The sequence below is a fragment of the Molossus molossus genome, unplaced genomic scaffold (assembly GCF_014108415.1).
Source record: "Molossus molossus isolate mMolMol1 unplaced genomic scaffold, mMolMol1.p scaffold_m16_p_23, whole genome shotgun sequence".
Lineage (NCBI taxonomy): Eukaryota > Metazoa > Chordata > Mammalia > Chiroptera > Molossidae > Molossus > Molossus molossus.
This window is the reverse complement of record NW_023425359.1, coordinates 7,188,470-7,214,753: the sequence shown is the minus strand read 5'-3', so window position 1 is coordinate 7,214,753 and position 26,284 is coordinate 7,188,470. Positions and strand designations below refer to the sequence as shown.

At 39.6% G+C, this 26,284-nt stretch overlaps 1 protein-coding gene across 1 annotated transcript in view; it reads left to right on the top strand.

Moving 5' to 3' along the window:
- COG2 (component of oligomeric golgi complex 2) overlaps positions 1-26,284 on the top strand; it is a 45,394-nt gene that overhangs the window by 5,699 nt on the left and 13,411 nt on the right. Inside the window, exons 2-10 of the mRNA XM_036277520.1 lie at positions 3,552-3,713; positions 5,540-5,605; positions 7,765-7,845; positions 10,169-10,272; positions 13,572-13,680; positions 14,257-14,436; positions 17,323-17,447; positions 21,443-21,569; positions 24,536-24,675. Coding sequence (XP_036133413.1) covers positions 3,552-3,713; positions 5,540-5,605; positions 7,765-7,845; positions 10,169-10,272; positions 13,572-13,680; positions 14,257-14,436; positions 17,323-17,447; positions 21,443-21,569; positions 24,536-24,675 — 1,094 coding nt within the window. The remainder of the gene's footprint in view (positions 1-3,551; positions 3,714-5,539; positions 5,606-7,764; positions 7,846-10,168; positions 10,273-13,571; positions 13,681-14,256; positions 14,437-17,322; positions 17,448-21,442; positions 21,570-24,535; positions 24,676-26,284) is intronic.

Below are 26,284 nucleotides of genomic sequence, written 5' to 3'. Positions count from 1 at the left end.
AATGCAAAAAATGTCCTCGGATGAGGATTAAAAAAATAATCATAATGTAACCCTTTGAGGGCCTTCGGTGATTTTAGGAGAAATTCTACCAAGTCTAGTGATCTGGACTCTTGGCCTGTAGATTAGGTACAGGAAGGTGGCAAGAGCGAGAAGATGGTGTATTTGAGGTAGATCCGTTGATACGAACAGCAAGAAATAGTCGCTGACAAAAGGAAAAGAGCGAAGTGGTGAATGGCAGCTCGCACAGGAAAGCAGCGCCGTTGTGTTGCTGGTGCCGGCCCGCCTGTGAGCCTTTCTTGTTTTCAGTTCCTTTGGGTAGATACAAGGAGTACAATTGCTGGGTCATATGGCAGGAGTATGTTTAGTTTTGTAAGAAACTGCCAAATTGTCTCCCAAAATTTTTGTGCCATTTTGCATCCCTACCAGCAGTGAATGAGAGTTCCTGTTGCTTTACATCCTCACCAGCATTTGGTGTGGTCAGTGTTTTGGATTTCTGTCATTCTAATATATATGTAATGGTATGTCATTTAAATGGGCTTTTCCCTAAAGACATATGATGTTGAGCTTTTTTTTCCCCCTCTTTCAGATCTTTTGCCCATTTTAAAATTAGGTTGTTTGATTTCTTATTCTTAAGAGTCCTTTGTATATTTTGGATTCAAGTCCTTGATCATGTATGTGTTTTACAGATATTTTCTCCACTGTGACTTGTCTTTTCATTCTCTTTAACAGTGTGTTTTGCAGGGTTGTTTTTAATTTTAGTGAAGTCCATGTCATCAGTTTTTTCTTTCACAGACGATACTTTTGGTGCTATATCTAAATGGTCATTGTCAAATCCAAGGGTATCTAGATTTTTTCCTATGTTATCTTCTAGAAGTTCTGCATTTTACATTTAGGTCTATTTGAGTCGATTTTTTAGACCTTTCTGTATCTTTGTTCATTTTTTGCATGTGGGTAGCATGTAGTTCCAGTTCCATTTGTTGAAAACTGTCCTTTCTCCACTGAGTTGTCTTTGTTTATTTGTTTGGATCTCTTCTGTTCCATTTATTTGTCTCTTTTGCTAGCACCGTTTTGTCCTTAATCACTATAGCTTTAATATAGCTACTGCAGCTTCCTTTTGATTAGTGTTACTTCAGAATCTTTAATGTAACTGAACATTTTATTTGTTGATATTTCAGTTTTCAATTGAGATATAATTCACATAACACAAAATTCCCTATTTTAAAGTGTATACTTCATTGCTTTTTAGTATATTTACTGTGTTGTGCATACATCACTACTGTCTAATTCCAGAACATTTCATTACCCCAGAAAGAAACCTCGTACCTGCTAGTTCCAATTCTTCCCTTTCTCCATCCTCTGGCAACCACTAATGTACTTTCTGTCTTTATGGATTTGCTTATTCTGGAACATCTCACATAAATAGAATTATACAGTTATGTGGCCTTTGTGTCTGGCTTCCTTCACTTTGTGTAATGTTTTCAAGGTTCATCCAAGTTTAGGATGTAACAGTACTTTATTCCTTTTTGTGGCTGAATAATGTTCCATTGTATGGGCATGCCACATTTTGTTTACTCATTCATCAATTACTGCACATTTCAGTTTTTATTTGTTGGCTGTTATGAATAATTGCTGCTATGAGCATTCATATACATGTTTTTGTATGAATATCTGTTTTCAGTTCTATCGGGTATGAAATTACTGGGTAATTTTATGTTTAATTTTAAGGAACTGCCAAACTGTTTTTCCACAGCAACTGTACCATTTACATTTGCACCAGATGAGGGTTCCAGATGCTCCAAATCTTTATCAGCACTTTTTTTTTCTTCTTATTTTATTATAGCCATTTTAGTGGGTGTGAAGTGGTATTTTACTGTGATTTGATTTGCATTTCTCTAATGGTTAATGTGCATCTTTTCATGGGTTTCTTGGCCATTGGTACATTTTCCTCGGAGAAATGCCTATTCAAGTCCTTTGCTCATTTTAAAATTGGGTTGTCTATTTATGGTTGAGTTGTAAGAGTTCCTTGTATATTCTGGATAGTAGATCTTTGTCAGATAACATGATTTGCAAATATTTTCTTTCATTGTATGGATGTTTTTTCACTTTCTTGAAGTATTCTTGATGTGCAAAAGTTTTTATTTTGACTGTGTTCAATTTACCTATTTTTAAAATGCTTTTTGTTGTCATATCTAAGAAATCATTGTCTAATCCAAGGTCACACAGATTTTTTCCTCTAAGAGTCTTATAGTTTTAGCTGTCATGTTGAAGTCACTGATCCATTTTGAGTTAAAAATTTTTATACCGTGTGAGGTAGGTGTCTAGATTCATTCCTTTGCATGTAAATATTTACTTGTCCCAGCATCATTTGTTGAAAAGAAGGAATCTTACCCTTTGCAACAACATGGATGGCCCTTGAGGGCATTATGCTAAGTGAAATAAGTCAGACAGAGAAAGACAGATACCTTATGATCCTCAGTTATATATGGAATCTACAAAACAAAACAAGAGACTAAACTCATGGGTACAGAGAACAGAGTGGTGGTTGCCAGAGGTGGGGTTTGGGGGTGGAGTCAGATAGTACAAACTTCTAGTTCATAAGATAAATAAGTCTAGGGGATGTAATTACAACATGGTGACTGTAAGTAATCATACTGTATTATGTATTTGAATGTTGCTAAAGGAGTAAATCTTAAAAGATCTCATCACAAGAAAACAGTTTATAACTATGAGTGGTGATGGATGTGAACAACTTATTGTGATTGTTTCACAGTATATACAATTATTGAATTACGTTGTATTATTGAATACAACGTTGTATGTCAATTATACCTCAATTTTTAAAAAATAATTTATATTTTAAAGAGAGAGACCAAAAATCTGGAAGATGTGAATCACAATGTTAAATAGTAAAAAATATATATATTACTTGTGCTTATTTGCAGAGCATCAGTGTGGGTGACTGTTCACTCTCTATTATGTAATTACTATTTGAAAGTTTTACCTTGGACATTTGTCACTTTTAACATAAAGGGGAAAGCTGTTTTTATTTTGAGAAGCGCCTATTTAAAATGTCTAATTAGCCCTGCCGGTGTGGCTGAGTGGTTGAGCGTTGACCCATGCACCAAGAAGTCGCCACTTCAATTCCTGGTCAGGGCATATGCCCAGGTTGTGGGCTCGATCCCCAGTGGGGTGCATGCAGCAGGCAGCCAGTCAATGTTCTGTCTCATTGATGTTTCTTTCTCTCTCTCCCTCTCCATTCCTCTCTCTCTCTCAAATCAATAAAGAAAAAAAAAATTTAAATGTCTATTTAAAAAAAAAAAGCCCTTGTAGAATTTAGGCAACAGGAGAGAACGCTTTTGGTCAGCGCCCTCCTGGCACCTTTATAAGGTGTGCACGCACCTCGTCCATCCTGCGCAGGGGCGCTCTCCCTGTACTGTAGGGCCTATTAAGTGAGCAGGTGGCGTTTCTCTCCTACACTTTCTCTCATTTTATTTTTATATGTAAAATATGGTATCATTGAGTAATTTTTGTTTTTCCGGTTTCATTTTCAGGAAAACTTCGATGTCGATCATTTTGTTTCTGACTGTAGGAAGCGTGTCCAGCTGGAAGAACTGAGAGATGACCTGGAGCTCTACTATAAACTTCTTAAGACAGCCATGGTCGAACTCATCAACAAGGACTATGCAGATTTTGTCAACCTGTCCACAAACCTGGTAACCCTTAAACCCGTACTTTCAGCCAGTCGGTATATTTACACCCACACCCACACTGTCTTTCTCAACTCAGATTTATTCTTAAAAGTGCGAGTATTTTAGAAACCTTTTAGTTGACTTTTCCCTCAGAAACTGAAAGAGATTACTAGTCTCATTAAGTAATAAAACTAAACTTTCTTGATATACATTTTTATTTTCATATTTTTTTCTCGGTTAAGACTGTTCTAGCTTGATTATTTTTGAGCTGGTTATTAAGGATAACTGTATTTATAGTAATATTCTTAAGTTATAGATATACATAACATATAAATAGTGAAAAATAAAGAATAATAATGTCAAAGTAGTTGTTTTTGTTAGTTGCTAAGTGATCATCATGAAATCTCACTAATTTGCAAGAGTAAACATCAGCTGTCCTTAAGGAAATGTTTACTTTACTCAGGTACATGTGCTAACTGGGGCCGGTTGGAGGGACTGGCCAGTGTTGCTCTGTAGGAGACTTGGTTTCATAAAAATATAAGAGTGGTTTGTAATGAGCATATCAGTTGTTTGTAAAAGCCATTTAGGAATAAATGTTTGCCCTGACCACTGCTGCTCAGTGGTTAGAGCATCGGCCTATGCACCAAAGGGTCTCAGGTTCGATTCCTGGTCAAGAGCACATACCTGGGTTGCAGGTTTGGTCTCCAGCGCCACTTGGGGCACATGCTGGAGGCAAGCAGTGGGTGTGTCTCTCTCACATCGATGTCTCTCTCTCTCTATCCCTCCCTCCTTTCCTTCCACTCTCTTTAAAAATCAATGGAAAAGCCCTGGCTGGTTTGGCTCAGTGGTTGGAGCATTGGCCTGCAGACCAGAGAACCTCGAGTTTGGTTCCTGCTAGGGGCACATACCAAAAAAAAAATCAATGGAAAAAAATATCCTTGGTTGAAGATTAACAAAAAAGAAATAAAAAGAAAAGTAGAAATGCTTAAGTTTTATTACTGGAAAAAAGTTGTCTTGTTCATATTTTATTTTGTTTTGAAATCTATTTGTTTAAAGAAGTACAGAAAGTAGTTACCTCCATAGGGATTTCAAGAAGCATTAAAATTAATGAACCATATTTGCCTGTGGTAAATCTACCACTAAGATAAATGTTTCAGTAGGATTAGAAACCTCCCAAATTTTATTTTCCCTCTATTTAATTTGGATTTTTCTCAAAGGTTATAATCATGCTTAGAAGAGATAGAGCCCATCCATCAGACTTTTTGTTGTTGTTAATCTTCACCCTAGGATATTTTTTTATTGATTGCTTTTGGAGTGGAAGGGATGGAGGGAGGGAGAGAGAGACAGAGAAACATTGATTTGAGAGAAACACATGGATTGATTGGATCCCACACAACCCAGACCAGGGCCAGGGATCGAACCTGCAACCCAGGTATGTGCCCTTGACCAGGAATAGAACCCGAGACCCTTCAGTCCATGAGCCGATGCACTAACTGCTGAGACAAACCGTTCATGGTCCATCCATCAGACTTTGACATCAGCTGGTATTCACCTCCTGTTAAAATGTTTCAGATTCATTTAAAATTGTATCCAAAGGCAACTTGTGTATAAGGATACTTTCATTTCATATGACTTCCCTTATTTTATTGTTTTGTGTATATCAACAGATTTTTTTATATTTATGAGCAATATTTATGACAAAATAACATTTGTTATTTAGCTAGTTACTTAGCAGTGTATGGTTACACAGGAAGAATGACCTATGTCTAGTATTGCTTTGATCATTAAACATATACTTCACTCTTACTCCTGGTTCTGATGTGTTTGTGCCAACATGATTTTGCTTTTAGGTTGGCATGGACAAAGTCCTCAACCAGCTTTCTGTGCCTCTGGGACAATTACGAGAAGAAGTTCTGGTAAGTCCCCCAGTTATATCGAACAGTCCACCATAAAGCATGTTATGCTTGTTTGCCTTCTTCAGGAATTGCTTTTGTCTGGTAGATGGTAGTTGTTCAGTGGTTCATGACTAGCGCTCACTGTCAAAAAAGGTGTCAGTGATTCCCTGTGTTTTGCATGTAATCACATGTAAAAATATGTTTGATTTGGAGTTGACAGATTCCCAGAGTGTAGACAGCTTTGACATGTCAGGGGAGGGGAAGAGGCTATTTCAAAGTTCAACTTGTTCATACCACCTCATTCATTTGTAAGTGGTCTACTACTTACAAATGGCTGATATTTTAAAAATTTGCTATAATTTTACAAGTATTCTCCCAATCAGTGTTTTACGTGTGGCAGTGCTCCTAGACCAGTCCACAATTCAAGGATACTATAAATGTAATGTAATTACCTAATAAACATTACATTTTATTGTTTCTCTGAGAAAATCTCTGCTGTGGGAACAGGACTCCCCATCTCTAAACCATCACACACAGGAACTCCATCAGGATGAATAGTGGAGGGGGGTTTGGGCATCGCATCCAGCAGAAAGCTGTGCTGCCTTGTCCTCCCTCTGCCCCCAGCCTGCGTCAGGCTCCCCGACGTCCAGCTCTCTTAGCTTGATTCACTGTCTTAAATCTGCTGTGCTCCACCACCACTTCCTGGGCGTGTCACCACTAGACCACACCGCGTGAGTGGCCCTGTGCACCTAGCCCCTCAGGCCTGGCACGTAAGAGGCTCTCAGTCAGTAATGTCAGTGACGACGAAGTGCTGGGACAGAGCTGGAGAAAACAACTGTCAGTGCTGAGAAGTGCACAGCAGGAGGGGTAGACAGGATTCCCAAAAGAGAGGTGTCTTGAGCTGTGCGTTGAGCTAGCAACTATTTTTGAATGTTTAGGTCTTACTCAAATTTTATAAAAGCTTGTTAAATACTTTAACTTAGAATGGAAGTGGTTTTACTGGATCCCACATCAGCCTCTGCGTGGTTACTCTGCCTTCTTTTTGGTGCCCCTCTTCCTCCCCAAGCCTGGTAGCTGTGGTGTTTCCTGAACCTCAGCCTCTGTTAACCTTTTTTCTAAACTCTCCCTCCCTGGAGGTAGGTGTGCCCTGCTGACTTCTGCCTGGACCATGGTGGACTGCTCTCTCACACGCAGGCTCTGGTCCTGCTTGCCACCCGCCCGCGCCATGTCCCCTCCCTCTTTCTGCAGCTCTCCTCATAGCACCTCTCTCCCAGACAGCCACAGACCTCCCATTCCCTTTGAACTCGACTCGTGAAACTCCTGAGAGATTCTAAGATCATTGAGGGATGTGTTTCTGTCCTGTTCATCATTGTGTCCTCTTTGGCTGCCACAGTAGCTGACATTTCATAATGTTTATTGAATGAATGGATCTACCTTTCTATAGAATTTTTGTGATTTGTCCAGTTTATTTTAATTGTTTTACTTTTATTTTGGACCTAACTTCTAATCATCTCATACTTGGCTTAATTCATTAGTTTCTGGACATGTTTCTCCTCCTGTGACTCTCCCTTTTCCTAGCCATTCTTGCTTCCTAATACTCCCCAAATAACATTACATCATGGTATGTTAGCACTTAAAAATGCTTTAGTTTCTCCAATATGGTAACATCTGGTCTAAAGACTTTCTGTGAGTAAAGTCCTCCTAAACCAACCCCTCCCTTTTTATTTCTACTTCTCTCCGAAATGAAGCCTGCAGCTGTATGCCTCACCGCCCCCCCCATTGTCATACTCAGTTATATCTTCTACCTTTTCTTTTAATCTCCCCTCCACCCATGTCAGCCTACGCAGATGTTAGAATTGAACTCTGCCACGCTCTCCTGTACTTTGATATAGATTATCCTTTCTTTGCCCTGGGCATCTGTGACGTTCATTGTGTATGTATTATTATTCTTTTGGCCATTAATCCTGTGTGGCCTTAGCTTTATATGTCATTTGCCCCCAATCAACAGTAGCTTTGTCCGAAACTTTGTATTTTTGTCAATATCTGTATAATATTAGCCTGTAGATACTGGAATTGAATTACATATGTAAATTTAATTGAGTTCTGTGGAATTGAACTAAATGTTTAAATTTCATAATGTTACCAAACAATTTCTACAGTACATTTTCTTTATTTTTTAGAGTCTCAGGTCATCTGTCAGTGAAGGAATTCGGGCGGTAGATGAACGAATGTCTAAACAAGAGGACATTAGGGAAAAAAAGGTATAGTAAAGTGTTGTACTGTTAAACACGGACTTGTGATAGCACCTTGGAGTGAAGGCACTTGCATGCGTGTGGTCTGGTTTACTCCTCCAGGTGCTTTGCAGAGAGGAAGCATGAAGTCTCTTATCTTTACAGATTAGTCACTGAGCAAGGCTAGTGAGGGGCAGAGCCGGAGCTGGAGCCCTGGTCTTCTCTCTCCTGGTCTGATTAAAAAGGGGTGTGTTAAAGGAATGAAATTTTTAAATTTTATTTTTAATTTTTTTTTCCTTTATTGATTTCAGAGAGAGAGGAAGTGAGAGGGAGAGAGAGAGATAGAAACATCGATGAGAGAGAACATCGATTGGCCGCCTCCTGCATGCTCCCCACTGGGACTGGGCCCACAATCTGGGCACGTGTCCTGACCGGGAATTGAACCGGTGACCTCTTGGTACATGGGTCGATGCTCACCCATTGAGCCACACCAGCAGGACAGAAATGACATTTTTTAAAAGACAAAAAAGTCTAGAGTCTTCTTATGCTTTAATTTAGTTGTAGCAGCATTAACGTTTTTAAAGAAAACGAAATTTTGTAGGCTGCACGCCTACTAAAGTCCCTCTCCTCCTGTCTGCTCATAGTTTTCATTACAATGAAATTGGTTTTTTTCAAAGCTTTTGTGTGTGTGTGTGTGTGTGTGTGTGTGTATGCATTATAATGTCATGGTATCTATTTGAAATAAGACACAATTTTAGAGGTACCCGAGTGAGCACAAAATTAAAATTTCTCATTTTCCCCAGAACAGCAAATTGTAATTACATCAGTAAAGCACTTTATAGTTTAATAGGCATATACATTTTCAGAAAAAGGTATTTCTATTTTAGAGATTAGAGAGTAAGTAGACTTTCTAAAGCACCTTCTTTCAATATTGTACTGCAGGTTAATTGTTTTAGAAAAAGTAGTGTGTTGTGTTCTTACTCTGCTATGTTTACTACTTCTTTTGTTTCCCTCTTTAAATATACCTCTTCAGACCAGCCGGTGTGGATTGAGCATTGTCCCATGGACTGAGAGGTCTGGGTTCAATTCCTGGTCAGGGCACATGCCTGGGCTTGATCCCCTGTAGGAGGTGTGCAGGAGGCAGTCGATTGATGTATCTCTTTTACATTGATGTTTCTATCTCTCTCTCCCAAAAAAACAATAAAAACATATTTAAAAAAATACATAAATAAATAAAGATACTTCTTCATGTACTGCCTTTACTTTTTAGTGGTCCTGTGTTTTAATTTTATTTTCTGACTTATTTATAAACATACTGATAACAGTTGCAGAGTTGGAATTAGGATTCAAGACTTCTGACTCTAGCCTGGTGCTCCTGGTGTTTTCTAAATTTATTTATTAGCATATTTTTTAAAATGTCAGGGAGAGAAGCCTATTGTAGAGACCTTCTGTTTAATTCTTTAGCTGTCCTCTGAGCTTTTGTCTAAAGATTTTGAGAATGGAGTGCATTTCTAGAAAATAAAAGCCTCATGAGAGCAGGGAAATTTTCTTGGTTTATTCACTCAGGTCTCCACTGTCTAGAATGACTAGTTCTTTTTTTTTTAAATAGTTTCTTTTTTTTTTTTTTTTTTTTTATCCTCACCCGAGGATATTTTTTCCATTTTTTGTACAGATAGAGTGGGAGGGAGAGAGAGAGAGAAACATCGACGTGAAGGGACACATCGAGTGGCTGCCACCCGCACGACCAACCAGGGCCGGGGACAAACTGCAACCGAAGTACGTGCCCTTAGCGGGAACCGAACCCGGGTCTCTCCGGACCGCAGGCCGACGCTCTAACCGCTGAGCCAAACTGGTCAGGGCTAGAATGACTAGTTCTTAATAGCTGGTCAATAACTACTTGTTTAATGAATGACTTTGTATCTTTTGCTCTTTTGAGGATGAGAGTTTATATAATGTTCTTCATTACATTTGTAGTGTAATAATGTATTTAATGAATTGATACATTAAAACATGAACAAAAGGGTTATAAGAAAATAAATGTAGTACCAATAGAGAGGTACATTTAAGGTGAGAAAAAGAAGGAAGGAATAAGAGTACAGAGTATGAAGAAGCAAAGTCCAGTTTCTTTTTTACTATAAACTTGTAATAGACTATTGAGTATGCTTATTGTAGAAAGCCAAAATTAAGATTTGCATTCTTTGGGATTTAGTGTTATATAGACATTCAAAATGTTGGATGCTTCAAATAGTCTAAGTTGATTTTTGGCTTTATTTTTTCCTGCATTTAACATGAGGAAATAAGATAATTAAGATTAAACATCATAACTTTTTTTGTTTTATTTTAATTTTTATAGATGTGTGTGTTGAGGCTTATACAAGTTATTCGATCGGTTGAGAAAATTGAAAAGATCTTAAATTCTCAAAGTTCTAAAGAAACATCTGCACTGGAAGAACACAGGTAACTGTTTTTTACTAAATAGCACATAAATTAGTGCTTCATACTTAGGCTAAACTTTTGGTTTTAGTTAGAACTCATTTCTGAAAAAGAAGAAAATCCGTCTTTGGCTTCATTGTTTTTCAGGGTAGCTAATAAAAGTAGAATGCATGAAATGTTAATGTTTACAGCATGTTGTATGAACCTTTGTGCTTTTAGGCCGTAGCTTCCACACTTCTCCTTTCGGGGATCGGAAGCAGTGTGCTTTCAGTGGACGGTGTTTGTCTTTGGAATTGTCTTACCTAATGTCTGGCAAAATCCTTGTTGATCTTCAAGGTGTGGAATAGCATTCATCTTTCTTTGATTTTTTTTTTTTTTTTAGACACGCACAGAGTATTACCATTAGTGTCCATTGACTAGCATTGTATCATTAAGAAACAATATGGGACACATTTAGTTGAAATTTATAATCAAGAAAGAAAAAGCTTAAGAAACAAGAACAAGATGACCATTTCCTTGGCCATCTTGCTACCTTCCTATCCTGAATTTAAGTCAGCCAGGTAGATGAGCGACTCAGAAGTGAGTTGGGTATCATAGCAACAGCAGTGGCAAGTGTCATGGCATAGTGGGAGGAGCACAACTTTCTGCTGAATGTCCAGCTGGGCAGCCGGAGTTCGGGCCCTTCACTCTATCTCATCTGTAACTAAGGCTAGTAATAACTCCACTTGCAGGGTTGTCTGGCAGTCAATGGGACACTGTCAGCCAGTACCTGCATACAGCAGCCTTCATATGTGTCTCGTTTGGGTCTAACGTGAGCCCTCCTGAAAGTTACATTGACAGCCCTAATATTTTTCCATGAGTAATGTGAATAATCTGTGGCAAACCAACTGAAGCCAAGTTGCATTTACCTGTAGTTCAAAGGCATGTTAGATTTCTTCTCAAAATTTGAGACTTGGGCCCTGGCCGGTTTGGCTCAGCGGTTAGAGCGTCGGCCTACGGTCCAGAGAGACCCGGGTTCGGTTCCCGCTAAGGGCACATACATTGGTTGTAGTTTGTCCCTGGCCCTGGTTGGGTCGTGTGGCTGGCAGCCACTTGATGTGTCCTTTTCATGTCGATGTTTCTCTGTCTCTCTCTCTCTCTCCCACTCCATCTGAACAAAAAAATGGAAAAATGTCCTCAAGGATATATATATATAAAAAAAATTGAGACTTGGAAGGGACCTTAGAGACAGTATGCTCCATATCTCTCATTACATAGATTAAGCAACAGGCATCCAGAAAGGAAGAGATTCTAATGTCCTGGGTCTCATCTTCCTTTCATAATCAAGATGTACAAATGGATGGTTGGTACCTGCCATGTTTGTCCCTTTAGCTCACTGCACTTGTGCTCCTGCCTTTCCATTCCTTTATCTGCACTTGTCAGTCATAGTTGGTGTCTGTCCTGACCAGTCCAGGGAGTCTGTAGGTCTTGACTGCTCTGCTTCCCTGTTGCATTGACAGCTCCTTCCAGCTGTGTCCTCACTTGGCATCCATGGTACCTGCCTCCCAGTCTTCTTTCCATCTTTGCCCTTCCTACTCTGTTCCTTTGATAGAAATACCTCAGTGATTTCTATTTCTCTAATACTGTTCCTGTGCAGTGTTCCATCTTTGTTGTTGTTAATCCTCACCTAAGGATATTTCTTCCATTGATTTCTAGAGAGAGTGGGAGGGAGCGAGGGAGGGGAAGAGAGAAAGAGAGAGAGAGAAAGAAACATTGGTGCAAGAGAGACACATTGATTGATTGCGTCCTGAGTGCACCCTGACCAGGGCCGAGGATCAAACCTGCAACCCAGGTATGTGCCCTTGCTTGGGAATCAAACCCGAGATCCTTTGTGTACCGGCCGACGATCTAGCCTCTGTGCCACTCCTGCCAGAGCTGCAGTTCCATCTTTAATGTAATAGACATTATGTGCTTTTTGCCTCAGAATCACCTTTGAGGACCTTTACTTTAATTCAGATCCATAACTTTGAGCTGTAGAGAAGGGAAAAACCAGGGCAATGTAAGTGAATAGTAAATGTATCATGTCTATTAGGCCAAGACATGTTTAGATAACTTATAAATAGTAAATCCACATTAGGTTATTCGGGAAAGAGTTGGGGATTAACCTTTTGTGTTGATCCTGCTGGGCAGTTTCTGACCCTCTAAACTAGTTTGGCTGCTGCAAATGCAGGACCGAGCACTGCTGGTCTCAGTATGGCATTTCATGCTTGTCCTCGCTAACTGCTTGGTCATTATCAGAGACAGGCTGCCTCAGGAAAGCGCAGTGGGTGCTTCAATACCTTTATATTTTTCTTCTTTTGCTAATCTTTTACTATTTAACTTCCTTTTGAGTGGTAGTGATGCTTTTTTTTTTTTTATTCTCACAGCAGGATGTCTTTCTACTTTTGTTCAGATAGAGTGGAAGAGGGAGAGAGAGAAACATTGATGTGAGAGAGACACATCGAATGGCTGCCTCCCGTACGACCCCAACCAGGGCCGGGGATGAACCGCAACTGAGGTACATACCCTTAACCAGAATTGAACCTATGACTCATCAGTCCTCGGGCCGATGCTCTAACCATGGAGCCAAACGGCCAGGGCAGTAGTGATGCTTTATAATGTGTTTTAGAAAAAAAAGAAGGGCACTTATTGTTAGACTTTGTGAAAGATGCACAGTGAATGTTCTCTTGCCAGGACTCAGGGCATTTAAACTGACTGCTGTTTCAGCTATTGGTAAATATCAATTTAAAGGAAGCGGTTTTGAGATATTTTGTTTATCTCAACTAGAGGGCCAGTTGTATTTTCTGGGGGCAGCATCAGTGGCTACGTTACTTCCCCACGGCACCCAAACATGCTGTACGTAGAGTTCGTAGTGAAGACTGATGGCACAAAGGGTGCTTTCGCCTTCACCTTGTAACAAGGAAGGCATGGAAAACACTGTGAAGAAAGTTCTAACACAGTGGATGCTCCAGCATCACCATTGTTCATCATGTGATAAAAACACTTTAGGAATTAAATTTTTTTTTTTTATTAAAAAAATTTTTTTTTTTTCTCCTCACCCAAGGACACTTTTCTTTTCCTTGTTCAGATAGAGTGGGAGGGAGAGAGAGGAAGAGAGAGAGAGAAACATTGACATGAAAGGGACACATGGTTGCTACCCGCATGACCCATCCAGGGCCAAGGACAAACTGCAACCAAGGTACGCGCCCTTAGCGGGAACCGAACCTGGGTTTCTCTGGACTGCAGGCTGATGCTGAGCCAAACTGGCCAGGGCAGGAATTAATTTCTGTCATTGTCTCTACTAGCTCACTTTTGACTGGACAAATTTTGGAGAGAATTGCTACAGAATTTAACCAGCTACAGTTTCATGCTGTTCAAAGCAAAGGCATGCCTCTTTTGGACAAAGTAAGACCAGTAAGTGTTGTTTCAGATTTTCGTAGTTGGGTATCTAAGAATTTGCTAAATAATTTTGGTTTAACCTAGTAATGCCCCTGGTAATGGTTGGTGTATAGGATTTTGAAGCTAGCTTTGAATTTTTTCTTTCATTTTTTGTTGTTGTTTTTTTGGACCCCTGCTTCTTACATGTCATGCATTACAGATTTAGTGAAAAGACACAAGCATATTCTCTGAATTGTAAGAGTAAAATTATTTCTGAATTTCATGGAACTTGATACAATATATGATTCAGGGTTAATTTATCCAGAGCCCTTAACTGGACTTCAAAGTCATATGTCAGATTTACTCTGTAGCTTAAGAGGAAAATAACTTTTTTTCTCATTCTGTAATTCTTTCTGAACTCTCCTTTGATGGTGCAAAGGTTTACTTATAAAGAGATTTTGGGGAGGAAGAGAGATTCATTGTTACTCCTCAGGAAATGTTAATATTTTAATTTTACATATATGATCTATTAGAATAAAGGATTTATTAGGTATATGTTTTAACTTTTAAGAATTGTTCCAACTGGAGCTTTGTTTACTTATCTTCTTGCAGCGGATAGCAGGCATTACGGCCATGCTGCAGCAGTCACTAGAAGGCCTCCTCTTGGAAGGTCTGCAGACTTCTGATGTCGATATCATACGGCACTGCTTACGGACTTATGCCACGATCGATAAGACCCGGGATGCGGAGGCATTAGTTGGCCAAGTACTAGTGAAGCCATACATGGATCAGGTTTGTGCACCTAAAGGGCTTTATTCCACGAACATTCACAGAGCAGCTACTGTTCGATACCTCACTGGATGTGAGGGATAGATCAGGGAACTTTCTGTAAAGATCCTCATATTTACTACAATATCAGTTGTAAGAGAATGTTGCCCTATTGGCTACAATCAGCATGCCAGGAATCAGGCTCGCTCTCTTGTATTTTCTAATGATGCCATAGCCCAGGGATCATCTTTTTTTTTTATCCTCACCCGAGGACATTTTTCCATATTTTGTTCAGATAGAGTGGGAGGGAGAGAGAGAAAAACATCGACGTGAAAGGGACACATCGAGTGGTTGCCACCCACATGACCCATCCAGGGCCAGGGACAAATTGCAACCAAGGTACGCGCCCGTAGCGGGAACCGAACCTGGTCTCCCTGGACCACAGGCCGATGCGCTAACCACTGAGCAAAACCGGCCAGGGCGGGATTATCTTAATTTAGTGGGGGTGAAGGTCTGACCTAGGAAGGAAATATGTGTCAAAACCCTTTTAGGTCAATTTTACAGTATGTAAATTATGTGTCAGTAACATTGTTAAAAGCATTTTTGAACTACTGGTCTTGTGGGTAGAATAGAACAGTCCAGCAGATGGCCGCACTGAAGTGCGTGTGCGTGGTAGAGGAGCGTGTAGAGAACACCGAGCATGGAAACCGTGAGATTTGGCCCAAGTCTTCAAAAATATGGAGGAGTTGGCTGGGCCAAAACGAGGAGAGGGAGGGAATATTCAAAGACAAAGAACTTCTACAGGCAAAATGCAGAGTAATACCTTTAATTTAGAACTTGGCTCTTGGGTATTCTTCACCTGTTAGGATGCAGTTAAAATGTAGGAAGTAAGTATATTCTGCCTTTGAGCAGCCAAAATATAGATTATACTGTATGAAGTTGCCAGTTTTCAAGAGTTTTTTTTTTTGTTGTTTTTTTTTATCCTCACCCGAGGACATTTTTCCATTTTTGTTCAGGTAGAGTGGGAGGGGGAGAGAGGAACAGAGAGAGAGAGAAAGATCGACGTGAAAGGAACACATCGAGTGGCTGCCACCCGCATGACCTACCAGGGCCGGGGACAAACTGCAACCGAGGTACGCACCCTTAGCGGGAACCGAACCCGGGTCTCTCAGGACCTCAGGCCGACTCTCTAACCGCTGAGCCAAACCGGCCAGGGCTCAACAGTTTTCTGACATACAGAAATGGCAGTTTCATCTGGTTCAAACTCATAAAAGTCACTAAGCCCAAACTCGGTGTGTGCAGACTTCCAGTCACCTCTCAGGGTGGGTGTTCTTTCTGCCCAGTAAGTACAGAGCTTCTACTTGCTGTGACTTTGGAATGGAAGGCTTCCACTTTTAGAAGGGGAGAATTGAATCATTAGAGAGATGCAAATTAAATGACTGGGAGTTATCACCTCACACTTGCCAGAATGGCTGCCATCAACAAATCATCAAACAACAAGTGCTGGTGAGGGTGTGGAGAAAAGGGGACTCTAATGCACTGTTGGTGGGAATGCAGACTGGTGCAGCCACTATGAAAAACAATATGGTGTTTCCTCAAAAAATTAAAAATGGAACTGCCATTTGACCCAGTGATCCCACTTCTTGGAATATATCCTAAGAAGTCTGAAACACCAGTTTGAATTTATGCACCCCTATGTTCATAGCAGTGCTATTTATAATAGCTAAGATCTAGAAACTGCCCAGGTGTCCATCAGTAGATGTATGGATAAAAAAGCTGTGGTATACAATGGAATACTATGCAGCTGTAAAAAAGGAAGGCTCTCTTACCCTTTGAGAGAGCATGGAGGGACCTGGAAAGTATTATGCTAAGCAAAATAAACCAGTCAGAAATAGACAAGTTTCACATGATCTCACTTATTTGTAGACTATAATGAACGAAACTAGCTGACAAACAAAATAGATTCAGAGACATGAAGTAGGGAACAGACTGACAAACCTCAGAGGGGAGGGGGCTGGGGAAGAGGGAAGAGATAAACTAAAGAACTGATAGGCATATCTACATAACCAATGGACACAGATAACAGTGCAGTGAGGATGGGGGAGAGGGGAAAGGGCAGAGGGTGTCCATGAGGGGGAAAAAGGAGGGACATCTGTAATACTTTCAACAGTAAAGACAAAAAAATAAATAAAAGGAGAAATTGAATCATTGATAATGGAATTTAGGGATTAGTTTCAGGAATTCTTAGGGTTACCGAAAATTATGATTTGTCAGTTCCCTCTTTGTGTCATGTTGTATTTCATAGCTATCTCAATGGTGGTGAAAAAGATGAATTATCTACATCTTATCAATAAGTGAAATATTTGTTACTAATTCTGGCCTTTGTTTTCAATTGACTGAATCTAATGTGCTAAATTAAAGAAATGTGAAGTTTCAGTGGCATATTAAACCATGGCCACATTTTTAATTTTATTTAAATTGTATGCTTAACTTGTTCACCTCTTGACTCTCAACCTTACCACAAAAAATTAAATAATAAAGTAAAATAAAATGTATTGTCTTCCATCTTTGTCTCAAACCTTCCCCAAAACTGAGTGTTGGTAGAAGAAAAGGCTAATGTCTAAGCAGTAAGAAGCTATTGTCCTTCACATTCAAGCTCAGGAGGAAAGCAGATGTGTGGGCCTGGTGTTTCAGCCTCCGGCTAGCCGCTGACACCCGGCCTGTGACTGCACAGGGTCAGAACCGTGCACCCTCATCCTAGGAATTAGTTTTGAGTGCAGCTATTATTTGCCTACTGTTTAGAAAACGTCATTTGGGGAGGAGGGTGGGTTTTCTTTATTCTTTTCTTTGTAGTATGTAGTTCATACATTTCTTTTAGATGCTTTTTTAAAATGCTCTTTCTTTTAATAGGTGATTATAGAGCAGATTGTTGAGTCTCATCCAAATGGCCTTCAGATCATGTATAACAAACTCCTGGAGTTTGTTCCTCACCATTGCCGCCTTCTTCGAGAAGTCACAGGCGGAGCCATCTCAAGGTACTTGACTGCTGTGCTGGAGCGAACCTCAGTTTAATGATCGCACCTGCTAACTGGTACACTGCTGATGCCAGGGATGCTGGAGCACGCCTCAGTTTAATAGTTGCACCTGCTAACTATAGTATACTGCTGATAAGGGAGGTGCTGGAGTGCACCTCGGTTTAATGACTGCACCTGCTGACTGTAGTACACTGCTGATACAGGCTGACTTGTATCAGCTGGGCCCAGGATACCTCGGAGGAAGAGTGGGTTTGGCTCTAGACCATCACAGTAAAGCAAATATTGCAATAAAGTGAGTCACACCGATTTTTAGGTTTCCGGGTGCATATAAAAGTTATGTTACACTATCCTGTAGTTTACTAAGTGTGCAACAACCTTATTTCTGTAATAAACAATGTACCTACCTTAATTAAAAAAGACCTTATTGCTAAGAAATGCTAACCACCAGCTGAGCTTTCAGTGAGTCTTACTCTTTTCGCTGGTGGAGGGTCTCGCTCTTTCATTGTTACCAAATTGCTATGAAGCGGCATCGTTAGCCTTGTTTTACAGCTAAGAAACTAGTAGATGGAGCTAAGATTGACAGTTATAACACCTCTCTGAATCCAAAGCCCAACTCGTTCCTTCTGTCCCTGACTTTTTCTTAAATTAGTGGGAAATCAGTATTGGTTTCCTCTATTTTAATGTCATAATCTCTCTAGAAATACCAATTCAGATAAATCAACTTTAATTGTGATTAAAGTAGTTTTCAGTTTTCCTTCCTTCTTTTATTTAATCCATGACTTTCCAATTCCATTTCATAAATATCCTGTTACCGTTCACCACTGCCATTGTCCCACTCGAGGCCTCTGTCATCTTGTCTCCAGAACAGCAGGATCTCCCTACTTGGTCTCTCTGCCTCCACCCTCGTCCACTCGGTCCAGTCTTTGTCTATCACATTCACCCAGAATTCTGAGGTTCATGTACTCTGCCTTCTTCATAAGTCTATAGTGACTTCTCATTGCTTCTAGAGCAAAATCAGGCTTCTTGATGCAGCGTCTAAGGTCCTTGATGCTCTGGCCCGTGCATCTCCACTGTAGAGCCTCTGCTGTGGGACTTTCCCCTGTACCACTTGTCTGGCCACACGGTGGTGTTACCCTCTCCTGACACTCCCTGTATCATGTGCATCTGTATTTTTCTCCTGTCCCTTGCTCTTCCTGTTTCCTTTGCTTTTCTGTTGGCCAGGAAGCTCCAGCTCAGATACTACTTCCTTCAAGAGTCCATCTTTTGTCCTGATGTTCAGAGTTAACCATGGCCTCTGGATTTTGTTACATGTCACTTTCACTTCTGTTGATGACTAATTAACATCTTAATGGTGTGCTCACCGGCACTGCCCACACCTCCTCTACCTCCTGGAACCTTATCTTGAAGATAACAGCTACCCAGTATTTGCAAAAAAATATTAAATTTAGTGTTTTCAGCATTAGAAAGGCAAATGAGATATCTATCTTCATGGAGTAAGCAATATATTTGGTCTTGAAATTTCATTCTTTAAAAAGAAAAAAGATGGGATAATAAATACACTGTTTGACCTTTGAAATGCTCTGTTTTCTCTACATGATTTCAGATGAAGCCTAATTTTGCTATTTTTGTTTAGTAATCATTTTTATTGGGCATAAGAATTTTAGTAGAAGTTAAGATGTAAAATGAAAGAAGCCAGTTATGAAACAGCCAGTCATTAATTTGACAAGGTTAGTCTTGGTCCTGAAATGTTAGGTTTCAGAACTCTGTAAGTTCTTGTCCCAATTGTCAGTGTGGCAGAATTCTCATGGAAACCTCAGAAGGTGAGAAATTGTATTGTACCTTGGTAGGTCATGTTTCTTTGCTTCAGGCCCCATCGCTGTGCTGTCCTTGACCTTCCCTTGCTCAGCTCCTGCCTTTCAGTTTGGAATGCTTGGTGTGTCCAGGCTTTTTCTTTTTCCTACATCATCCTCGATGCGCTTTATAACTGGTGGTGCCAGCAACATTCAAGCTTCATCTTGCGAGGACCATGGATGAGCTTTTCTAGTTAGCCATCTGTTTCATTGTTAATCTTGCAGCCTTAAATTTCTCTTTGGGGCTTTCATTAGATATTTACTTTTGGGATGAGGAGGTCTCATCATTTAACATTGCTTATATTATGTGCTTCTGTAGTTTTAAAATCCTCAATGTTGCCCGGCTGGTGTGGCTCAGTGGTTGAGTGTCGGCCGGTTTGTTTCCTGGTCAGGGCACATTCCTAGGTTGTGGGCCAAATCCCTAGTGGGGGGCCATGCAGGAGGTGGCCCAATTGATGTTCTCTCATCAGTATCTCTATCTCTCTCTCCCTCTCTCTAAAATTGATAAAGAAAAGAAATTTAAAAAATAAAATAAAATACTCAATTTTGTTCTTTCCTTGTCCTGATACCTTAGTAGAGCTGGTTCTTACATGACTGAAAGTATATAATAGGATATGTGGAATCGGGTATTTGGAACTTTGTTAACCCTCCTTGGCTCTCTTCCAACCCCGCCAGTAATTTCTTATCAGTACTTACCTAGAGTGAGATTATTTGATAGCTCTTTCTGGACAGCAAAGCTTCCTTGATAACTTGTCTTTTTTGAAAACTATGTAAACTTTTTTCTGTTTGTTTTTAAACTTATCAGAATGTTAAGTCCCAATTTAATATTGATAATTTGACAACTTAGCTACAAAATTCCCAGTTTTGCTAAAATAAGATCATATATTAAATTGCTGGCCATTTTAAAAGAATGTTATCTTAAAATAGAGCATATTAGCCCCGGCCGGTTTTGCTCAGTGGTTAGAGCGTCGGCCTGCGGTCCCGAGAGACCTGGGTTCAGTTCCCGCTAAGGGCACGTACCTTGGTTGCAGTTTGTCTCCAGCCCTAGTTGGTCGTGCGGGTGGCAGCCACTCGATGTGTCCCTTTCGCGTCGACATTTCTCTCTCTCTCTTTTCCTCTCTCACCCTTCCACTCTATCTAAAGAAAAAAATGGAAAAATGTTCTCGGGTGAGGATAAAAAATAAATAGAGCATATTAGTCAATATACAACAACCAGAGTGGGTAGATCAGTGAGAGGATATTTGCCTAGAAGATATTTACAGGTCTTTAAGTACAAGAGAAAGGTGAGGAATTTGCCTTATTTATTTATTTATGTATTTAATCATTGTTAACAAAGCACTTAACTCTGTGCTAGGCACCATCCTAAATGCCTTATAAATATTAATTCATATAATAATCCTATGAGGTAGATGTTACTGCCATCCCCTTTTAAAGCCGAAGAAGCAAAACACCAGGAAGTTAAGTGACCCAAGCTTTGAACTCAGGTGCTCTGGCTCCTGAAGACCTGTTTTTATTTCAGTGTTGCCAGTCCTCTGAGTTTGTGAATTAGAAATCCAATCCAATCTCTTGCTAAAAGATGTGGAATGAAGCATGCCCACAGAAGAAAACATTAATGCTCTCAGTTTTTTGTATCAAGATGTGTGATCAAGATTTTATATGACATAGCCATAGAATTTTAGAACTGGAAGTAATCTAGACATAGTTTAATTATCACAAAGCTGTTAGTAATTGGTAAGTTAGCATAATTTACAATGCTTTAGAGTTTAGGGGTGTTAAGGTTGAATACAAAGATTGCTTTTTTGTGGTATTAAACTGCTTGTTTTCTAAGATAGAGTGTAGATGTAGTAAAAGGAGAAAATTGTGCCCAGGCAATTTGATGTGGTAGTTTTGCCTTATTCTTGACACCAGCTTGCTCTACTATGTGATGGATACAGAGAATGTGTTGGGTTCAAGGTGAGACTGAGTTCAAGGAGTGAAATAGAAATTTGGATATAGAAACAAACTGGTTGACAATTTTTTTTAAAAAAGGTTAAAGTAAGTTCCAGCCTGAGGAACTTTTTTAGTAAAAGCACCACAATGGAATTTTGCTCTTTGTAAGTAGGAGATTATGGTGTATTTGACTGCAATTTTGCTCTTACCTTACAGTGAAAAAGGCAATACTGTTCCTGGATATGATTTTTTGGTGAATTCTGTCTGGCCAGAAATAGTACGCGGATTAGAAGAGAACTTGCCCTCACTCTTTAATCCTGGGGATCCTGATGCATTTCATGAGGTACCTTTCCCTCCTTCATTTTGACTCTTGAAGATGGTAACCTGAGGCCTTAGAATAATCATGTTCTCTTCTGCACAGGCTTGGTTCCGTGGTTGGTTAAAAATCAAAATTTGAATTGTTGAGTGAGCATTTACCTTAAAACATATATTGCTTTATCCCTGTAACAGTCCCCGATGCTTTTAGGAATGAGAATATTTTAATTTTAGAATGTGAAGTAAAATTCATCCTAGACACAATTTTATGCATTATTTTCTAATTTTTGAAAAAAGGTTCTAGAACCATTAAAAACCTATCTCTTTGTAGTTGTTTTCCATGAAAAATTGAGTTTTTGTACCTATTGTATAATTGGAAGGGAAACAAAAATTATTTATTGGATTTTAAAATGTAGTATATAATTGTCCTACATAATTTATAATTTAAAAGATTAGGAGGCCCTAATATTTAGTGTTCTTTTTAAAAATTATGTTATCATTTAAAAAATTTCATGATTTAAATTTCAGAAGTAAATTCGTACGTGTATTTGTTGTGGTGGTGGTATCACGTTTTAAAGGCCGTGCAGTGCTGTGGTGAAGAGCAAAGGCTCTTGGCCAGTGGCCTGGATCCCTGGCCCCGCTCTCCTCACCAGCTTCCTGGTGCCTCTTTTCCTTCTCCTTCCCTGGACTTTGATTTTTGTAGTCAATGTGAAAATCTTTGTCTTTTGATTAGGTAATTTATTAAATTTATAATGACTGTTAATTATACATTTGGGTCTACTTTGTACTTCCCGTTGGTCCCACTTTTCTTCTTTTCTTCCTTATCCACTTTCTTTGTATTATGGACTTTTGGAAATTTGTTTTTCTCCTTTATTTTGTGTTTTTCCCTTTACTAATTTGGAAGTTCTGCCTTTTATTTCTGTGTATACTGAGTAACCTTAGTGGTTACAGAATCTAAAGTTTTCTGGTCTTCTTCAGCCTCTTGAACAGTACAGGAAACTTAGAGCTCTTTAATGCTAATCACCCCATTTCATAGTGTATGTTATTGTTTCCAGGGTCTTATTTCTATTTTGATTTCTTTAGCCCCAAAATAGGCATGGTTTGTGCTGTTTTATATGGTCGTTATCTTCTCAGGATTACCATGGGTCACTCCCACAGGTTTATCATTTCCTTTGCATACTGTTTCTTCCTGGATGTGAGACCTACTTTCCTGGATCATGTTTCTTCTTCCTAAAATTTATGTTAGAATATTTTTTAGTAAGGATCTATTAATAATAAACTTCATTTCTTTATAATGAACCCTTAGTTTGTGTTTTTCTGGAAATAACTTTATTTCATTTTTGAAAAGTAGTTTTGCTGGAAATAGAATTCTCTATATTTTGAATATTGTCTTCTGGCTTCTGTTACGAAATTAGCTATTAACCTAATAGTTGTTCTTTGTGGTTAATGCCTTTTTTTCTCTGACTGCTCTTAAAATCTCCTCTGTGACTTTGGTGTGCTGTTTCATTATAATACGCCTAATATGAGCTTCTTTTTATTTATTGTATTTGGGATTTATTGGGTTTCCTGAATCGGAGAATTGGTGTCTTCTATAAATTCTGGAACATTTTTGTCCGTTGTCTCTTCAGTTGTGCTTTCCTCCCATTCTTCTGTTATTTTCCTTCTAGAACTCTTGATTAGACTTCCTCACTTGATCCTCTATGTTTCCTAAATGTACTTTTATATTTTTCATCTCTTTTTGTTGCATTCTGGATAATTTCTCAGGTCCTGTCGTCTAGTTTTTGAATTCCTTCTTCAGTTGTGTTTAAACTGGTTTTTTTATCTGTACATTGTTTACAATTTTATTTATCTTAATTTTCATTTCTAGAAGTTCTTTGTGCTTCTTTTTCTTTTTATTTATTTTTTCTTTATTGATGTTAGAGAGAGAGGAAATGAGAGGGAGAGAGAGATAGAAACACTGATGAGAGAGAACATCAATTGGCCACCGCCTGCATGCTCCCCTCTGGGGATTAGGCCCACAACTTGGGCACATGCCCTGTCCGGGAATTGAACCCGTGACCTCTTGGTGCATGGGTCGACGTTCAACCATTGAGCCACACCAGCCCGACTAGTGGAAAGAAATTTAACACCTGTAGTGTTCATTGCACTGAAATTCCTGTCGAAGCACAAACCTCAGCATATTGAGGTGCATGGTTTGGTGTGACTCAGAATTGAGCCCCTCTTAATTGAGAAGTATGTGGGTAGTCCAGCAGTGTTCTCCTTGGAGCCTGGAGCTTGGGGAATTATATGCCCTTTACGGCAGCCACAGTTTTGTTCTACTGACTGACCAGGGTTCTGTTTCCTCTATTTCCTAACTCTGTCTTTGAGCAAATTCTCTCTGAGCTAAACAGAAGAGGAAACATCATCTGTAAAATGGGGAGGGTAAAAATAATAGTAGTTACTTAATAGGGTAGTTTTGTGGGTTAAATTAATACACTTTTAAGCACAGAATGTAGATGATAAATGTTAAGTAGTTGTTAGCTGCTGCTCTTAATGGAGCTGTTAGATCCCTGTCACTGTTGGTGCTGCCTTGTCTATAAAAGTGATGTAACCATTCTCATGGTTTGATTCTTTCATTTTTGAAATTTTCTACTTCTTCTGGAGAGGCAAGGAAAGTTATACTGCCTAATCGACTATATCATCCGATTGGCCTGGGTTAGGGGTTCCCTAGAATAAGAGAACTGTCACTTAAAGAGCACTGGATGTAGAACATGCAGGTTTCCAAATGGACTTGTGTGAAAGACCTCGAGCGTGCCACGGAACCACTCTGGGCACGGCCTGATCTCTAAGTGGGGCCCTCGAAGGAAGATCCCTTAATAAGGTCCATGTCAGCTCTAGAAACTATGATTCTCTGTGTTGACATTTTTCTTGATTACAGTTTTTAGTATATGCTCCCAATCCTGGTTAGTTTGCTTACAATGAAAATGCCACCTGTTTTGTTTGTTCTTATTTTAGAAATATACCATAAGTATGGATTTTGTAAGAGCATTTGAACGGCAATGTGGATCACAGGCCAGTGTAAAAAGACTAAGAGCACATCCCGCCTATCACAACTTCAATAATAAGTGGAACTTGCCTGTTTATTTTCAAATAAGGTCAGTAGTTTATTCACCTCCCACCTCTACCTTTCCGATGGAACTAGAATACCAGATAAGGATGTTGTTCCCAATTGACAGCCTTTTCTTTGTGATCATCATACTGTTCTTTGGGAAATAAAATTTAAAGTGGAAATGTACAAGAAATATTATGATTGTCAAAATTATGGCTTACATGACAGAAAGATAATATTTATATTTTGGTAATTAGAGAGCTGGGAACACTAGGCTGGGAATGAGTTGGACTCCAAGCCCAGCTTCATTCTCACACATTCTCATTTGTTGTGGGAGAGAGAAGGCAGGAGTTAGATAGCAACTCCTTCTTGCCCGTGTCCCTGTCTCATCACCTGCCTCAAATACTGGACCTGTCCCACAGCTGGTGTTTTTGCTCATCTGTAACAGTTTCTCCCTCAGAGGGAGTGGGGAGAAACTCAGCGTCAAGTGTTCTTTGCAGCTGATTCTGTGTACGGTTTATGAGAATCCTGGTTGTTAACTTGGCTTTCTTTATAATCCTCGTGACACCTGTTCTCTCTGTTCTGGAAAACGGTGCTACTTATGTTCCAGATCTTACGATGCTGTCGCCTGTCAGTCAGTAAGTGGTTCTGTAAACTACTCGAGAAACCTTGTGATAAACCCATACCAACATACATTCCACTAGAAAAACTAGATGACAGCAGCCATCTTTGCATATTCTCTTGAATGAGGTCATGGTAAGCTCCTCCAAAGAATAACATTAACTAGAGTGTTTTAGTTGAAATGCTCTTTAAAGAATCACAGGCTTTTTGTTTAAATTTTTGGATGCTTTTGTTAATTGTGATTCAGTCCTTTCCCACAGAGTTCTGAGGAAAAATTACAGAGAGGCACATATATTAAGAATCAAGTACCTTGATTGTAATTGCTTGCCATGATTGCAAATATATGTAATTATCTTAGATCATGAAATCACAGTTTTCAGAATGTTAGTAAGGTGCACTTTCATGTGCATACAATACTGTGCTTTATGCTTAATTTTTCTGAGTTACATTATCTTGTAGCTTGTCTTTTGGTAGGAAACTAAGGATTTGTTCATCTAAGGTATTCATGAGCCCATTGGAAATATTTGATAATCAGAATCAAGCCAGGACCAGAAGCCCTTTAAATTTGTAAGAAGAGTTTGAACTAGTGAAGCATCATTTTTCAGGCTTAGCCTGAACTGAGAAATACTGTTTAAATTTGACCATTTCTTCTGCAGTCCGTTTGGAGCTAGATCGCTTTGGGTGCCATCATGGGACGTCCTCCTGTCTGCTGCCTGCACACTCCGCCTTTCTGAGCATTGCCCCAGGCCCCATGGCCCATGCTTAGTGATCTTGCACTGTCACCCACCTCTGGGAGCTGCCCTGGACTGTTCCTGGCCTGTGCTCTGGGCTCTGCCCGGCAGGCCCACGGGGACACTCAGCCTCGCTGGTGCTCCTCACTCCAGGTCCTGTCAGAGCAGCTTAAACTCAGCCAGATTCCTGCCTGTTTTCCTTGGCCAGCTTTTAGCCTTCAGCAGTCATGGGGTTGGTTAACTTTTCTTTGTAAATGGTTTTATTTAAAATTAATGAAATTTAAAAATTATTTTTCAGATAGG